General features: G+C 43.4%; 2 protein-coding genes and 1 long non-coding RNA gene across 3 annotated transcripts; 2 read left to right on the forward strand and 1 right to left on the reverse strand.

Moving 5' to 3' along the window:
- The first annotated feature begins 4,764 nt into the window (after window positions 1-4,764).
- LOC132462089 (gastrula zinc finger protein XlCGF48.2-like) lies at window positions 4,765-7,028 on the forward strand. Its single transcript, XM_060057724.1, has 3 exons — window positions 4,765-4,890; window positions 5,373-5,714; window positions 5,745-7,028. Exons 2-3 carry the CDS (start codon window positions 5,379-5,381, stop codon window positions 6,588-6,590), a joined length of 1,182 nt encoding a protein of 393 aa, XP_059913707.1. The 5' UTR covers window positions 4,765-4,890; window positions 5,373-5,378; the 3' UTR covers window positions 6,591-7,028.
- Window positions 7,029-8,074: 1,046 nt separating this feature from the next.
- On the forward strand, window positions 8,075-15,088 carry LOC132462015 (protein-serine O-palmitoleoyltransferase porcupine-like). Its single transcript, XM_060057601.1, has 15 exons — window positions 8,075-8,278; window positions 8,899-9,041; window positions 9,136-9,328; window positions 9,454-9,497; window positions 10,132-10,313; window positions 10,412-10,542; window positions 10,655-10,675; window positions 11,014-11,028; window positions 11,131-11,256; window positions 11,342-11,442; window positions 11,579-11,655; window positions 11,786-11,849; window positions 12,004-12,089; window positions 12,601-12,711; window positions 13,563-15,088. Exons 2-15 carry the CDS (start codon window positions 8,906-8,908, stop codon window positions 13,662-13,664), a joined length of 1,389 nt encoding a protein of 462 aa, XP_059913584.1. The 5' UTR covers window positions 8,075-8,278; window positions 8,899-8,905; the 3' UTR covers window positions 13,665-15,088.
- A 55-nt stretch (window positions 15,089-15,143) lies between these two features.
- On the reverse strand, window positions 15,144-16,481 carry LOC132462590 (uncharacterized). The gene is made up of 4 exons (XR_009526881.1): window positions 16,355-16,481; window positions 16,099-16,130; window positions 15,854-15,923; window positions 15,144-15,693 (listed from the first exon to the last, which is right to left on the reverse strand). It is a non-coding gene; the product is annotated as an uncharacterized LOC132462590 (long non-coding RNA).
- Between the last annotated feature and the right edge of the window lie 517 nt (window positions 16,482-16,998).

Consider the following 16,998-nt stretch of genomic DNA (forward strand, 5'->3'; position numbering starts at 1 on the left):
CATGAGATGCAGCCCCCCGCCCCCTCTGACCCCCGGGGATTAACTGCTCCTCTCTCGCTGTCCTGACCGGTTACACCCTGAATGCACAGAGGGCGTGGTCCGTCCACGCTGTGGTCGAGAGAGGCCAGAGAGGATAGAGGGAGCCTTATAGCCACGGTAGAGCACAAGGTATTCACTGTTTGTGTCAGCTCTCTGAAATGTGAACACAATCTCAGGTCTACATCTGTTTTATTGAATTGTTACGGTTTGAACTGATTTCCTTTTTCATGGGATAGGTGAGTATGTTGTGACATCCTATCGTTACTTGATTCAGTCAATATCTATCATATCTCAATTAAGAGAAGGGTTGTTTTAAAATGAATTCTCTGTTCAGAGATGAGGCATCAATGCGGGGAAAAAACCTATTCTTCCACACACAGACACACCCACAGCTACACACACCTTGAGCATGAAGAGATAACCTCATTAATTCTGGTCCACTCCTCTCCTGCGTGATCTCACCTAATGTGTTCCCCAGCGACGCCGGCTCCGCTCTAAACACCCCATCCTACCCAGCATGGATTTGATTCGCAAGCTGGGCTCAGAGCATCGCTTGAAGGCTCAACGTTTGTTTATCTCAAGAAAACAAAACCTGCCCCTAAAACACATTTTCGCATTATTGACAGAGTGAAAACGGTCTAAGCTCAAGGATGACCATTAAATCACCTTCTTACGCCCTAGGTGTGTGTGTGTGTGTGTGTGTGTGTGTGTGTGTGTGTGTGTGTGTGTGTGTGTGTGTGTGTGTGTGTGTGTGTGTGTGCGCGCGTGTGTGTATGTGTGTGTGGGTGTGTCTTTGAGTGTGTGCATGTGTGTGTGTTGCATGCATTAGAGTGTGTCTGCATGAAGCATTCCTAACTTTGCGCCCCTGTGTTGAGCCGTGAAATATGTCTAGAAGCAGCACCTCTCCTCTGTCTAGTTAACGCACACACACAGACCCAGGGCCTCGTTGAGGTGTGGCCTCTCCTCTGTCTAGTTAACACACACACACAGACCCAGGGCCTCGTTGAGGTGTGGCCTCTCCTCTGTCTAGTTAACGCACACACACAGACCCAGGGCCTCGTTGAGGTGTGGCCTCTCCTCTGTCTAGTTAACACACACACACACACCCAGGGCCTCGTTGAGGTGTGGCCTCTCCTCTGTCTCCGCCCACGCTCCCCTCGTTAGACGCCGCGGGCGCTAACAAATCAATACATCATTAGCTAGGCTCTATGTTTCTTTCAGGGGGTCTAGCTAGCCTAGCCCTCGCCCAGCCTAGACTGTGAGCCCCCTCTCGGCTTCGTTCCACCACCAGTCCTCCCTCTTCCCATTCCGAGCCATTTCACAGTGAGCCCCCCCCCCCCCCCCTCCCCCGCCCTTTACCTAGTGTCTCATCTGCCCCTCTCTGCCCCCCCCCACCCATCCTCTTCCTCTATTACACACTTTTGTTTTATACCTCGTGTGTATCTTCAGTCACAGCCCACGGTTGACATAGAGGAAAGGGGCGAGGGAGACTGAAGAGAGAGAGAGAGAGAGAGAGAGAGAGAGAGAGAGAGAGAGAGAGAGAGAGAGAGAGAGAGAGAGAGAGAGAGAGAGAGAGAGAGAGAGAGGTAGAAAGAACGAGAGAGGTACCAGAAGGTGTAATGGGGAGTTGAGCCAGATACGGGTGTGTGATGGAGCTGGATGATGGGATGGTGGCAACAATATATTTTTTTATTTTTTAGGGGGTTGGGGGATTTGTGGGTGCAACCGAGCAGCAGAGAGGAATAAGGAGCAAAGGGGGTGGGTGAGTGGGTGAGTGGGTGAGTGGGTGTGTGGGAGGGGCTGGGAGGGGCAGGAATCTACGGGAGGAGGAAGGGGGGAGGGGAGGCTGGCTGGCTGGCTGGCTGACATGAATGTGTAATTGTGTTGTAGTCGCCTCAACCCTCCACCACACTGCTGAGTGACGGTGTATCTGGCAGACTTATTGCCCCCCTCCCCCCCACCCCTACCCCCACCCATCAACCAGACCCCACGACCCGTGGGCTTGTGTGCGGGCATTGTGTAAACAGAATCAACGTACACGTGCACCTGCTGAAACAGCAGCAGGAACCCCCCCCCCCCCCCCCCCCCTGTCAAACACCAGCCAAGAGATGAATATATGGGCAAGGCAGCCGACCCATGAGCCAGGCTGGATTATCAGTGGCTACGCTCATCGCTAAGCGTTGAACTCCCTCTCGGCGTGTCTCGGCCATCGAGAAGCTTTGAATGGCGGCCAGGAGCCACGCTGCATCCCTCCGTGCTTCTCCTTATTCATTTCCTCCTCTCCCCTTCCTCTCATCCTTCCTTCACACAAAGCAGGTGACCCCTTCTGCACACACACACACACACACACACACACACACACACACACACACACACACACACACAACACACACACACACACACACACACACACACACACACACACACACATACAAACACACACCCAGCTCTCCCTTGGTGTTATTTCTGCCATCAAACCTTTGTCTACGACCTGCCTCTTCTCCCCTGTCTCCTTGCCACACAGGGTGAAGGCGATGGTCGTTAAAAAGGGAAAGGTTACACTGTGGATTGAAGCCCTTAACAAGGATACACATGTGAAAGGGTTTTTTAACATGAATTCATTATATTATTCTCTATTTATCTCTCTCTATCTTTATCTCTTTTTCTATGTATAACTCTCTTTATCTTTCTCTTGTTATTACTCTCTTTCTCTTCCTTTATCTTCATATCTTTTTTATCATTATGTAGCTCTCTGTCGCTCTCTCTTAGTATTGCTCTCTCTCTCTTTCTATCTTGTGCTCTCTCTCACTTGATTATAATCTCTTTTGTCTCTTTATCTCTCTCTCAATTTTTTCTGCCTTACGTCTTACTCTCTTTTTTCCTCTCTCTTTATTATTCTCTCGCTCTCGTTCTCTCTCTCTATTTCTGTCATAGTGTTTTCCTCTGGCTAACACAGTAAGCAAAGCCAAGGGGACAAAGGCGAGTTCAACAACAGCCCTACGGCATGGATGCCGCTATTGGAGCAATGGCAATGGTGCGAACAGGAAAGGGCATCAGATTATAGTCACCTTTACAGTCACTGTAGCACTGTGACTGCAGAGGAGATGAGACACCAGGAAGAGGTGCATGTGGAAGAGTCACCTTGGGAAGAAAAAGAGGTTGGCGAGTGAGATAGAGAGAGAGAGAGAGAGAGAGAGAGAGAGAGAGAGAGAGAGAGAGAGAGAGAGAGAGAGAGAGAGAGAGAGAGAGAGAGAGAGAGAGGAACACCATGTTATCTTATTTCAGACTAAGGGTTGATATATTGAAGCAATCATTCAACAGGAACTCATGCAGAAACCCAATATGAAGTATGCATTGGAATTTGAAAATCGGTCAGAATTGATTGTTTGTTTGTTTTTGTTTGTGGGTGTGGATGAGTACAATTGACTGTTTGTATGTGTGTGTGTGTGTGTGTGTGTGTGTGTGTGTGTGTGTGTGTGTGTGTGTGTGTGTGTGTGTGTGTGTGTGTGTGTGTGTGTGTGTGTGTGTGTGTGTGTGTGTGTGTGTGTGTGTGGATGTGTGGCTCTGTGTCCGTGCATGTTTATGCGTTTGTGTGTGTGGAATGTTCTACAGTTTTATTTATTTTGTGTATATGAATGCACTCCTCTTCAAAAAATATTCATTAGACACTAATGGTTTTAAGTTGGTTAGAGTGAAAAATCATCATATGGATTGAAAACTCAAAGCAGGATTGCTGATCAATTTCACACTCCAAGGCAACACTGGCAAATAATAATAATGAAATTCTCCAGGGACCAACCGCTGTAGGTCATCAGATTGTCAAAAGTATTTGAGACACATAGAATGGTGGACGTGTGATTTAATTGATTCATCATGCCAGGTTCGACAGACACTGGTTACGTTGGGATGTGGACAAAAGCCTAGTAAAAACAAAAACAATACTAAATGTATGAGACAACAGTGCCCTCTGGTGGTTGTCGCTTACACTAACACCTGCTTCATTTACCTGATAGGCTACGTATGGATTTGGTAACCTGTGTTTTAGCAACGGTGCCGATACGGGGAGCCGTTTGTAAACTTTTGGTGCTCAAAAACGTGCTTCACTTTTTCCAGATTTAGCTCCAGCTTTGCTTCATTTTTTCCCAGCTTTATCAAATAAACAAAAAAAAACTCCAAACTGCACTGCAATTTCATGTCACCTTTTCCACATACAGAAAATTAGAATTATATGTTCAATCTAGATCCTTAATCTAAATCTATATTTTAGTACTAAATTGTAATCGTAAATCTGATGCATAATCGTATAGTTAAATTGAAATCTTTGTATCTAAATCGAAATCCTAAATCCTACTTCTAAATCTAAATCCTATATCTAAATCTAAATTCTAAATCGAAATCCTAAATCTTATATCTAAATCATGATAATCATAATAATCATAATCCTGATTTAGATATAAAACATAGATTTAGATTTAGGATATAGATGTTGGCCTATACATAAAGATTTAGATAAATATAAACGATTTAGCTTCTGGAAAGCATTTAGATTAAGGGGAATTTTATATTTAGATATAAAATGTATGTTTAGAATGTAGATTTCGATGTAATATTTATATTGAACAGACAATTCTAATTATATATATATGGAAAAATTGACATGGAAATTGCAGTTCAGTAGTTTGGTATTTTCTTAAGTGGGAACCAAAGCTAGTTGTTAGCGTTTCACCCGGAATAAAATCAATAACACTCAAAGTTTGTTTATGGAGAGAAGAAGACCGTCCATGGAATAACCAAAAGCGCCAAAGCTTTCCATTATTTTATTTTTTTACCACCAACTTCGGTTGCTAAAAGGTAATTATGTTTTATACGAGTAGGCTTTTGTTTTTCTTTATTGCGTAGGCTTACCGGAACCATAATGGTGTTGTAAGGGGATTTGCAGACAATACATTCATTTATCCAAAGACCTGAATATTACCCATAGTGTCGATAGAAAATGTTAACACCATACTGTTTATCTTAATTATAATTAAGAAATCATAATAATTACTTAGTAGTATAATAATGGGTATATATTTAAAACAATAATATCTTCGTATTGTGATGTTCTGGTCCGTGGTTAAAGCAAAATAACATGTTCATATTATGTATTCTAATAATTCATAATAATTATATAGATCTATGACATATAACCACCAATTAAGTGACCTTCAAATATCATTTGTACTAAATCAGCTGCTTAATGCACCCCAGGGAAACAAACAGATGTGATAGTCACCACAGTGAACTGTGTTCATTATATCTTGCATCATTTAAAACTCCATCCCCTCCAATAGGTAAAGATGCCGAAATCCATGAAGTTGAATCCCACAGTTTGCCTTCGACGACTCCAGGAGCTTAAGTGCCAAACGTGTAATCAGATCTTCTACACAGATCTACAGCTGGAAAGACACAAACAATTACATTGTAAAGTTAAAAAGCTATTTCTGTGTGACATTTGTGGATTGACCTCCACTACTCGTTATTTCCATCACCTACACATATATTCCCACGGAAGGTATCCCTATCAATGTAACGCTTGTGACAAGTCCTTCCCAAAACTACACAACCTAAAGCGCCATCAGAGCATCCATTGCAAAGGGAACAACCTCTTGGATAAGACCTTTTGCCCTCAATCAGTAACATCCCAGGCTGAGCCAGAGGCAGAGGTGTCTGGGACCTCTTCAGATACCACTCAGAATGGCGACCTTTACCCCAGTGTACATCTGAAGCTTGAGGATTCAGGGCCTAGCACCGTGTTGTGTTGTGCAGACACGGCCAGCACTTCACTACCAGTGCCCACAACTGCAGTCGACACACATCTACAGCTGAAAGTAGAAAAAAGTATCCATAATATCGACGGACCCATTGCTTGTCAGATATGTGGGTTGTACTTCACTTCATGTTATCTATTGGATGAGCACCAACAAAGGCACACTGGAAAATATCCCTTTTCGTGCTGCGTGTGTAGCCACAACTTCAAAACAGTGTCAGGCCTCCGGTACCATGCTCTCCTCCACCAAAAAACACTGAACGTCTCTGACCAACCCTCATGCCATTCAGAAACGGCCCTCATTGAGCCAAAGACGGAGCCGTTGGAGACAGCACTGTCTTCAGATACCAGCCTGACTTACATTCTTGACCATAGTTTACAGCTGAAGCCGGATCCGGGCAGCGCCGTGTTCTGTGTCGAAGCCCCTCTCAGCAGGCCATCGTCGTCCCTTCCTGTGATCACAGCAGTCAACACGCTCACGCCCCACTCTGCTCCCCCTACGCTCAGCAAGGATACGGACACATTCCTGCCAGCCCCCCGAGCCTCCACGGCCCTCACACCTTCATCTCAGTCTCTTGGGGCCCCGCCTTCCTTGATGGAGCCAGGCACGCGGACCCCTCCACAGCTCCGCTCAGGGCCCCCACCCGCCATATTCTCATCTTTCAAGCTCACATCTGCATTTCTTGAAGTCAAGTGGAATTATGAGTTGTTGCAAGAGAGGTCGGCCAGTAAGAAATACTAGGAAGCCGTAGTGCGTTCACCCAAATGTAGTTTTATTACAGTTTGGATTGTGTTAAGTTGTTAAATGACGCTCGCCGATACTGGAACAATTCAGAGGATCAGTCCAAAAAATAAAACAAGCAGTTATAATTTGAATCACCCTAATAACACACCAACTCTGGTAAGATTGGTTCAATCAATGACACTGCTTAAATGAATCACTTTACAGATACACGTTGAATGATATGATCCACCATTGTATATTACATACATCTTTGAAAGAAAGCCCTCTTTAAAAAAAATGCATTTGCCCACGCACACAAGAATTGTATGCAAATGTTTTTTTTAATAACCTTTCACTGTCATGTGTAATGGTGGCATATGATCCTTTTAAATGCTTCTAGGTATAAATGTGGAATGACAGTATATTCGATTTAATAAAATATTTATGTATAAATAATATGCCTTTTCTGCATGCACTGTTTCAGAATTCATAATGTAAGAAGACTGGAAATTGATCTGCAAGTTTAAGAAATATGAACATTCTTGATCCTCAATAGGAAGTAATCAGGCTCACAGCTGTCCATCATGCACATTTGATCTTTATTTGGGAAGATAGGTTATCCAGCATTCTTATCAGAATAATCATGGAGGAGTCTGATCTTATTACTGTTGTTATTCCCTATGTATTCTGATTAAACATACAACCCTAACCCTAACTTCAATTAATATATTCCTATTTTAAGTAATTGTCGAAGTTTAGGCAAATTATATGCACTTCTCAAAGTCATAAATTCCTATGGATTTCCATGGGTAACGTTAGACTACAAACTACAACAATCACTCCAGTTTCTACAGTATGGCTGTTTTGTTGTCCTAGACCTAAGAGTTAGCATCGAAGTGTGCTTATCTTTCCAAAATGCCTTAATGAGAAATTGACATGGATTATTGCCCCACAGTAGTCTAACCTTATTATGAGAGCTCTGCGCTAAGGATTTTGTGCTGAGCGTGACGTTTTGGACGCCTGGGCGGTTAAGGTTTCGGTTTCTACGTAGGCTGAGAGAGAGGATCCTGTGTTTGAGCGTTATCCCGGTCAACAGCAACGTGATGTCTTGTGTCTTTACTGCCTATGAAGATTTTAAGCCGGATAACAGTCCCCGGAACGAGAATAATATAAATTCCAAGATGAATAAATATGGAGTTTTGACGAAAAAGGGACAACGCAATCTCCAAAATAGGTAACGCAACGGATATACTTGCATTGAAAGTCCCTCCCTCTCGCTCGACTATGTGCTCTGAACCATGTGAACTGAAACTCCCGCCTTCCCCCGCAAATAACGCTCATGTGAAGCATCCAGGTCCAGGCAAATGGCTGGAACTGGGATCGTTTCTACCGGTTTAAACGCATATATGCTGGACGAATGCTATTGGTCTATTTGGCGCCGCTATTACAATGTAACGATTTTGATTGGCTGTTTTTCCTACACTCAAAGCGGCTGATTGGATGATATGTGGTTGCATGGCTGCATCCTCAGGCAGGCAAGTGGTGCTGATGCTGTGACAATGGGAGTCCTCCAGTCCAGATACGCATCCACTGGTTTGAATGTGACTAAAACACAGCCATAATAAGCACCGAATATTTCCATGTAGGGGTAGCATAATCGTATTGCTAGGTCGCGGATTGCACGCCTTTTATTGCGGTATTAAAGGGTAAGTTTTCCCTCTTAAAACTAAAATGCATGTTTCGCTCAAAGACGAGGAGCAGCTCGCTTGCATTTAGTGTCATTATGGTTCTTATAATCCCAGACAAGGTTTAGCAAGTTCAGCAGCCATCGCCACCTTGTAGTTAACACTCAATCTCGTATGAACCTTTAGCTCTCAATCGAGAGGCACAGTGGTTAGCATCTGTTGTAGCTAGGGGGCTGTGAGTCAACTCCTGCATTGCGGAGAGCATAACGTTAGTAGTCTGTAATATCTATTTATTCAACACACTTAGAAATACACATATATATCGTGTCCCGTAGAACGCCCGGGCTTATTTTTGTGTCAAGTTGAATATTGCATTGGCCTATTTCATTCGAGCGCACAAATATTTATTTCCAAGTGCATACAGCCGACGAATATTAAATGAGAAGCCTTTCACTTCTAGTTATGGATTGCGTGACGCTTTTTTTTTTGCCTTGATTTGCTATTTTAGGTTATACAGAGAAGAAGGAAGACTCAATGATTTACCAACCGTGTGTCTATACTAAGTATTAAATATAAGCCTACTATGGGGATTCAAATATTTCTTTATTGCTATTTTTGTTGGACTTTCTTCCTATTTACAGGCTAGTGATGGGGACATTCAGCCGGCAGGAGTTCTTCCAGGAGCTGACCCATGGCTGTCTCCTGCCTACAGCCCAGCAGGGCTTGGAGCAGGTCTGGCAGCTGTTGGTCATCTGCCTGCTGTGCCGACTCCTCTGGATGTTTGGTGAGAGAGCGCAGCTAAAATGGTGCCTGGCAACAATTGTATACCTGCTTTGATCATATTTTTTTAATGTTCCTTTATTTCGGGTTTTGGCCAGGTCTCCCCTCATTTGTGAAGCACCTGAGCACTGTGGCGGGGGGCTTCTACACCCTCTACCTGTTCTTTGAGCTGCACATGATCTGGGTGGTCCTCCTCAGCCTCCTCTGCTACCTCATCCTCTTCCTGTGTCGGCACTCCAGCATCCGAGGCACCTTCCTCTCCATCACCGTCCTCATCTACCTGCTGCTAGGGTTGGTTTGCTCTGGCTAACACCACATGAACACGGTGCTCCTAGACTGGGGTGTTGCAGCGAGGGTTTGTCCTGCGTCACCATATCGGTTTAACATTGGATGTGTCTTGTGTGTCTTGTGATCAGAGAGCTGCACATGATGGACACGACCACCTGGCACAAGATGAGAGGTAGGCTCATTAATCCATTTGGCAAGGCATTTATAAAGCTTGTTCATGACCGCCTCCATTTTGATAGCATTGAGCATTGGGATGTTAGTTGTGGTGTCAGCTGTAAACTGGACAGAACCGAACCGTGAAATCATGTGAGAGGTAGCAAAACATGTTTATCACTAGCCTAGGTTACGGTATATTTACAAAATCGAGGGATAACAGCAATAAATACTTCAATGATGCATTCTGATTTACAAGTGCAATAGATTGTAAACAAAGCAAGTTCATATTCAACTGAAGTGCCAGCATGGCACAATCGCAAAGATATTGTTGAATAACATATTATTATCTCTAAGCATAATATAATAATAACAATATCATTATCTCTAAGCAAATAATATATAATTACTTACTTAACAGCATCAGCCTAGATGCATGAATATATATATATATATATTCTGTATGGAAAGGATATATTCCACATTCTTTATATTGAATTACTTGTTTTCATTGGTAACACTATCCGAATTTTCATTGGTAACACTATCCACCTATAAACAAGTAGGGTTCCATGCTCAGCACTTAATCTCACTAATCACATAATGTACACAATTGCTTTATATTTAATATTTGTTGTTGTTGTTGTGTCTAGGTTCCCAGATGGTGGTAGCCATGAAGGCTATCTCGCTGGCCTTTGATCTCGACAGAGGGGTTGTTAAGAGTGTGCCTTCACCTATAGAGTTCATGGGCTACATTTACTTTGTGGGCACCGTCATATTCGGTCCCTGGATCAGTTTCAACAGCTACAAGGATGCCCTGGAAGGACGTAAACTAGTACGCCTGACCTTCTTTGGCTTACATCCATCTCATGATACTTTTGCATAGGAAATATCCAGGCTAATGTTTCTAACCTTTCCTCTCTTCCCGCTCAGAGCTTTTCATGGTTCTTCAAAGTGTCCATCAGCTGGGTGAAGAGCCAGTTCTGCCTTGTTATATCCAACTGTGTGGCGCCCTACCTCTTTCCATACTTCATACCTATCTACGGGGACAAGTTACTACGCAGGTGAGTGTGTAGTAACTTGAATTTATATATTGCTCAGCTTTCCTTCAGTTGCAGACTCATTTTGTTTAATGTGTAACCTTATCTAATTCCCTTTCTCATGCTTTCCCAATAGCAAAAAGAGAAGGAAGATCAGGTAAGGTTTTTAACACTTTGCTAAATTGCTTGCTTATTAATATTTGGCATCACACAATATTGTGCTTCTAGCAACAGTTCGTCCAATCAAAATAAATGTGACATGATGAATGGCATGCTGACAGGGAATTTAGGGTGGAGAATGATTGTTTTAAGCCTTTATTAATTTAAGGGAAAGATCCAAGAACTGAATCTTCAAAAAACTTTTGAATAATCCCCTAATTCGAGCGTGATTTTATAAACAGTTACAGCCTTTCATATGCGGTTCTTAATCTGTATGGTATTTTATTGTATATAACGTATCACGTTGCATATTTCATATATCCCTTTGGTTCTTAGGGGTTCATCAGCAAGGTATGTTAAAACAAAAACAACATTTTCAGAGTTGTTTTTATCCATTCATCTTCATTAAAGTCAAACTCGAACACAACATGTAATGACTAACACCCCCCCCAGGTGGCTGCTGGCGTACGAGAACGCAGTGTCTTTTCACTTCAGTAATTACTTTGTCGGCTTTCTGAGCGAGACCACTGCAACGCTGGCTGGAGCCGGCTTCACAGAGGAGAAGGAAAACCTCAAATGGTCAGAATCACTCTCAGCTGTAGCACATATCGTTGAGCTATTTCTATTTGAGCTCTAACAAACGGCGTTACGTTTCGACTTCCAGGGATGTGACCGTGGCCAAGCCACTGAGCATTGAGTTCCCCAGGTCCATGGTGGAGGTGGTCACCTCCTGGAACCTCCCAATGTCTCGCTTCCTCCACACATGTAAGTCATCTTCGTGTCTCCTGGCAGCAGTGGATTCCCTTGTGACTGCACTGTTTACTTTTGTTTGTTGCTTTTATTTCATGTTCATGAAGGGAATGCTAATGCGCCTTATTTAAGTGTGTCTCCTGTGCTCTAGATGTGTTCACCAGTGCTCTTAAATTCGGAACGTTTTCCGCGATCATGGTGACGTACACAGCCAGTGCCCTCCTGCACGTGAGTCTGATGTTTCTAGTTTTACGCTAATAATCACCACAGCTTTCTATTGCCTCGACATGTCTCTGTGTCTCACTGAAAGTATTTCGTTCTTCTTTCTTTCTTTGTCTCTTCCGCCTGATATTGTTAGGGCTTGAGTTTTCACCTGGGGGCAGTGCTGCTCTCTCTAGGGTTCATCACGTACATTGAGCATGGTAAGAATATCTATCTTTTTTTTTCTTCCTGAGACTCTTGGCATTGTTTGGAGCAGCTGCTTAGCCTGGCTGTACTGGGTTTTGTAGACTGCAGTGCTTTAGTTTACCTTGCAAGGAGTTTTTATTGTTGTGGCAATGTTGTTCTATCTTTCAGTATTACGCAAAAGGCTGGCATCCATCTTTAACGCGTGTGTGCTGTCAAAGAAATGTCCGCCCAACTGCCCTCATCACAACAAAAAGGTGATTTTTATGTTGAGATTGTCTTTGGTGCGTTGCCTTGTATTCGCCAAGCATTGCTTTTGACCGTGCCTCATAATTAAGACAAACTATGTTAAAAGTCACGACTAAAGTAAAGTTAGTAGTATATAACAAGTTATCTAAGATGAATCCAGATCAGTTGAAAGCTATGATGTAAATGGAGAGGTTGGATTGTGCTGCCAGCCCACAAAATCCGAACAAAAACGACTGCCGCAGTTGCAAAACAGCACTTCAATGGATTTCTTTTTGTCTCGCTAATGAGTTCATTTTTCTGAGTTATTTGGCTCAAGTCCTAGCAAATCCCATTCGGCTGATTGTGAGAAAAAGTGCATCAAAAGCAGCAGAAAATGTCTGGAGAATAAACCATGCCATAATAAAAGGCTATTGAATTGCAACCAAGTTTGAAAAAGGATTTGCGTTCAACTATCTTATCTGTATTATTCCAAGTCATCATAATAACGTCAATCAATGTCACTGTCTTTCTTGTTGCCAGGCGATATGGGTGTTTGTGATAAACACAGCGTTCAGCGCCCTGGCCGTGCTCCACCTCACCTACCTTGGCTCTGTGTTCAACTCCAGCGTGGACTACATGGATGAGGAGGAGGTCAGCTCCGCACAGTTTGCGTCCCTCTCATTGGGTGTTAGGTGTATCTGCCATGTTGCTTGAAGGGCTCCCCGGATGGTGGCTGAGTCATGTAGTGGCTAGGGGGGTGACTCCCAGCACAATAGCCCTCGGTTAAGTCCCCGATGTCCACAGTCCACCTTGTATTCTAGAGCAGGAAGTCTAACCTGCTGCTGAGTGACATGTATCTACAAGTTCAAGTCGCTTTGGATGAAAACCTCTGCTGAATAACTTTAATACTATAAATTATTATCGGAAATGGGTTAGTTAAGATTAATTTAAACCTTCAACTACAAAAGGCGCCCACAGTATGCAGAATGCATTTACTGATTGCCCCTTAGGGGTGCGAATCTTACGGTATCTAATGATTCGATTCTCGATTCATAGCGATTCCAGAACAAAAATCCATTCCCGTTTTCGAAAAATCTATTCTTCCCCCACCCCTAGTACTGTGCTGGGCATCAAGATCATTGAGCATTCGAGACATTCCGCACCCCAACAGCACCTGCTGGTCATTAGTCTCATAGGGTAACATTGAATCAATGAGCTATTCTTAGACACATTATTGCACCACTTACTACAGCCTACTGCCCATCATAGAAACATTGCTGTACGTGGGTCAGATATTCTGAGAAACTGCTGACACATTATGAGAGGTTTGATGTTGATGTTGATGTTGGTGTTTGGTTCACCTGTCGAACCACTTCCACTGTAAGGCTCCGACCATGGAAGGAGTGTCCATAGACACACCGTGTCTATGGACACTTGCAAGTATGTCCTTAGACACACCTTGAACAAAAACGTATTGAAAAACAGTGTTTGCTCTCCTTTAGGACGACGTGACCCACCACACCATCCAGAAGTGGTCGGAGCTGAGCTGGAGCAGCCACTGGCTGACGTTCGGCAGCTGGGTGTTGTACCGCATCCTCCTATAGTGGGGAGAGAGGACGCAGACCCGGGAAGGAGATGAGTAAGATAGCAATAAGGGGACAACTTACTGCACGACTGCCTCTCATAACACAACCCCGCCCCCGCCCCTCCCACTGTGAGCTCGTCCACGCAGAGGGACCTCCAGAGCGATCCAACCAATCACAGCAAGCTGTGTGGTCGGGACCGAACGCGTGGAACCAGACGCTCCCATTACAACCTGGGGACTGGCTGTTTTATACTTGTATATACTGTATATACTCTAGATCTATTCACCCCAGCCTTTTCCTCATCTCTTCCTGAACTCTGAGCTGCAGTTGCTAATTCCACCTCTTGGGGAGTTGTGACGACAGCTTCAGGTAGCTCTCTGCGAGTCACAATCAATAGCCGTTGGCATGGCAGCGATTTGTTTGTTTTCACCGGACACTTCTGAGTAGCCTTTATCTAGGGCTCGCCATCGACTGTGAGAGTTGCCCGTCCAGTGGGATTTTCCTTGGTGGTGATAGCATCTATCCTTAGAATTACTACATCTCTACTCTTTTAGCCATGTACTGTATAGGTAAACAACCACTTCCCTTTGGATCGAGAAAAAAAGCACATGTTTAGGAAATAAAGACACATTTTATTATTAACGATAGTATTTTTTCCTATTTGGGAATTTTTGATAGAGCGTGAAAAATAACTAACTCGTTGTGTTTACATCAGTGGTTTAGAAGTACTGTAGAAACTAAAATAGGGGATTGCTGCTAGAGGTCATTCTCATCAGCCTGCATGTGGACGTCTCTGTCTAAAAACAAACGCAGGTGGGGGCAGGGCCACAGGTTAATATGTGAATATTATTAAAATAATAATAATTAAAATAAAAAATCCCCTAATTTGATTCCTATTCCTATTTCATTCATGACATTTTCCTGTGTGTTTCCTATTGGGGTTTGTAAACCACTGTTTGGGAATCAATATATTTTTCTCCATTTTTGTTAGCTGTGAACTTTATCTCAAAGAACATCATAAATCACCCTTAAGTCAATGTTCTGAGTTATAGACCTTCCGTTTTATCTTGATATTAATTTATATGTATATATTTATGTATTCCGGTTTTGAGACGTGGTTATTTTTTATTGTTGTGTGTTTTCATTTATTTGTTTCCATAATCTTTTGTTATTCACAGTATTTAGTGTATTTTGTCTTATTTATCGATTCTGTTTTAAGTGTTAATCCTATAATTCTCATCATGTTTGTTAGCATACAAATTCTCACTATATTTCCCAATTTTTAAAGATGATATATTATGGGCCTTGCACAAGCACCCTGCCGTGCCAAAAATGATAACCCCAAACTATTTGAAATGCTGAACTGAATTGTATTGTTTCTAACAAATTGGAGCCTATGGAAATGCTGCAGTATTTCAAATACAATTTACACCGAAACCTAATGTTTATCTGATTCTGCTGATTTCCTGTGTCTAATAAGAGGAGGACACAACATACTGCTGTAAGAAATAATTGTTTATTTCAATGTTTATTTACAAGAGGAATGAATGGGCCGTTAGACAGCCAATCATGTTCCAAGGGTCATGGGCAAAGAGAAAAGGGGTCGATGTTGGGGGAAGGTAGGGGTGAGTTGGGAAGGACTGGGAAGGTCTTCAGTGTTTTTTGCTCTGAGCGCGGACCCCTGGTTGGACCTGCCGTACAGCAGACTCAAGCGGAGAAAGGAGGGAAACAGGAAAGAAAGAGAGGGGGGGGGAGCAGAGGAGGGTGGAGGGGAGAGTGAGGGCAGATGGTGATGGATGGAGATCACGTCGGGCTCTGGGCCCCTCTGCGGGGGGAGCAGATGCTGTCTGAAACACCCTCGCCCAGGGAGAGGAGGAGGGGTGGTGGTGGCGGCGGTGGGGGGGAGGAGGGGAGAGCCATGTAGGTTAACTCAGCCCTGCCTGCCCTGAGGACCCGCGTGCTTACGACGGCAGGACCCCAGCAGTGTCTCCAAAGCCATCTTCACGAAGGCCTGGAAGTTATTGCTTCTCTCCCTTCGGCTGTCCTGCTGGGGGAGGACGGACATGTCACTTCAGTGGAGGCGCTCAGCGGGGTAATGAAACCTCAGCATGTAAAGGAGGTCTGAATGTGAACGGTCCTGCCTGTGAGCAGAGCCTCTCTGTAGAGGGATTTACTCTATGGGAACACGGTCTTAGTTTAATGCCTACCTCCTTGCTTCTTGTTATCATCTCCTTTCTGATCACCTTTCTTCGGCTGCTCCTTAGGACTCTGAGGTTGCTGTAAATAGAATGGAACGATTGAATGACGTGAACGATAAGGAAACACCACATGGACGGATGAGATGGATGACGAATCAGTCTGTTTTTATACCATTGATTAACTTGACTGCAATTTCAGGTCTATTCTAGTCAAGTTAATCAATCTCATTTGTATATTCTTTAATCACAGTTACCTTGGGAGCTGACTTCTTGTCCGATTTATTACCTGTGAAAAGGGATAGAAATGGTTCAAGTTGTTAATACATACATTTCTGGTACTAGGCCTACTAACGTGTTACACATTTTGCTATGGCACGGTTAACCTATTTTATTTCACTACAACATGACACATGGCATGGATGAGAATACTGCGTGAGCACCTAAATGAACATTAATAATACATAATAGTCCTATATAATATATAGTCTTAAAGTGTTTTCCTTTACATACCTTTTGTTCCTGGCATCTTGGCTGTGTTCCAAAGTCCGTGATTTGAAATGCTGTGCCTGTGTGGGGTTCAACCCGCTCATTTATGGACCGCCACTGTGAATGGGCCGGTCAGCGGGGCCCCTTCGGGAAACAACACTACCAACAAGCAAAGAGCCCAGTCAGCTGAGCGCTGGTCCATCACCTCTGGGCCTTTGCTGAGCCAGGCGAAATCTCCGAGCTGACCTCTTAATCCCACCATTGTGATGCCGCTGTGGCCATGCACTGTTGTTAGGACAAGAAAGCTTTTACAACATGCTTATGTATGATTGTGTTTTTATCATGTTATAGACTCATTTAAACAGAAGCTTTGAGGCTAGACCTTGAGTGTTGGAAACGATAAAAGCAACCTATGATTAAATCATTTTCCTTAAGATGAATGCATGGGCCTAGGCCTAGGCCTATGCTTTTATGCAGGCCACTTTGTAATTATCATGTATCTCATTTGGCTATTTCGATGATTGATTTCCACTGTGTTGGCAATATTTTTTAGCTTTGATAAAGGCTTATTTTTGCCCTGTTTTATCCAGTTATCCAGAAAGTGGATGGAGCACTGAATATGGAGCACTAAATATGCTTGATAAGATTTGATTTAATCGTGTCAACAA

The sequence above is a fragment of the Gadus macrocephalus genome, chromosome 1, assembly GCF_031168955.1.
Source record: "Gadus macrocephalus chromosome 1, ASM3116895v1".
Lineage (NCBI taxonomy): Eukaryota > Metazoa > Chordata > Actinopteri > Gadiformes > Gadidae > Gadus > Gadus macrocephalus.

Coding starts and splice junctions, on each gene's coding strand:
- LOC132462015 (XM_060057601.1), top strand. CDS start 8,906: ATGGGGACATTCAGCCGGCAGGAGTTCTTCCAGGAGCTGACCCATGGC. Junction 11,656..11,785: donor CAGCCAGTGCCCTCCTGCAC/GTGAGTCTGATG, acceptor TGATATTGTTAG/GGCTTGAGTTTTCACCTGGG. Junction 11,850..12,003: donor CATCACGTACATTGAGCATG/GTAAGAATATCT, acceptor TCTATCTTTCAG/TATTACGCAAAAGGCTGGCA.
- LOC132462089 (XM_060057724.1), top strand. CDS start 5,379: ATGCCGAAATCCATGAAGTTGAATCCCACAGTTTGCCTTCGACGACTC. Junction 5,715..5,744: donor AGACCTTTTGCCCTCAATCA/GTAACATCCCAG, acceptor CCAGAGGCAGAG/GTGTCTGGGACCTCTTCAGA.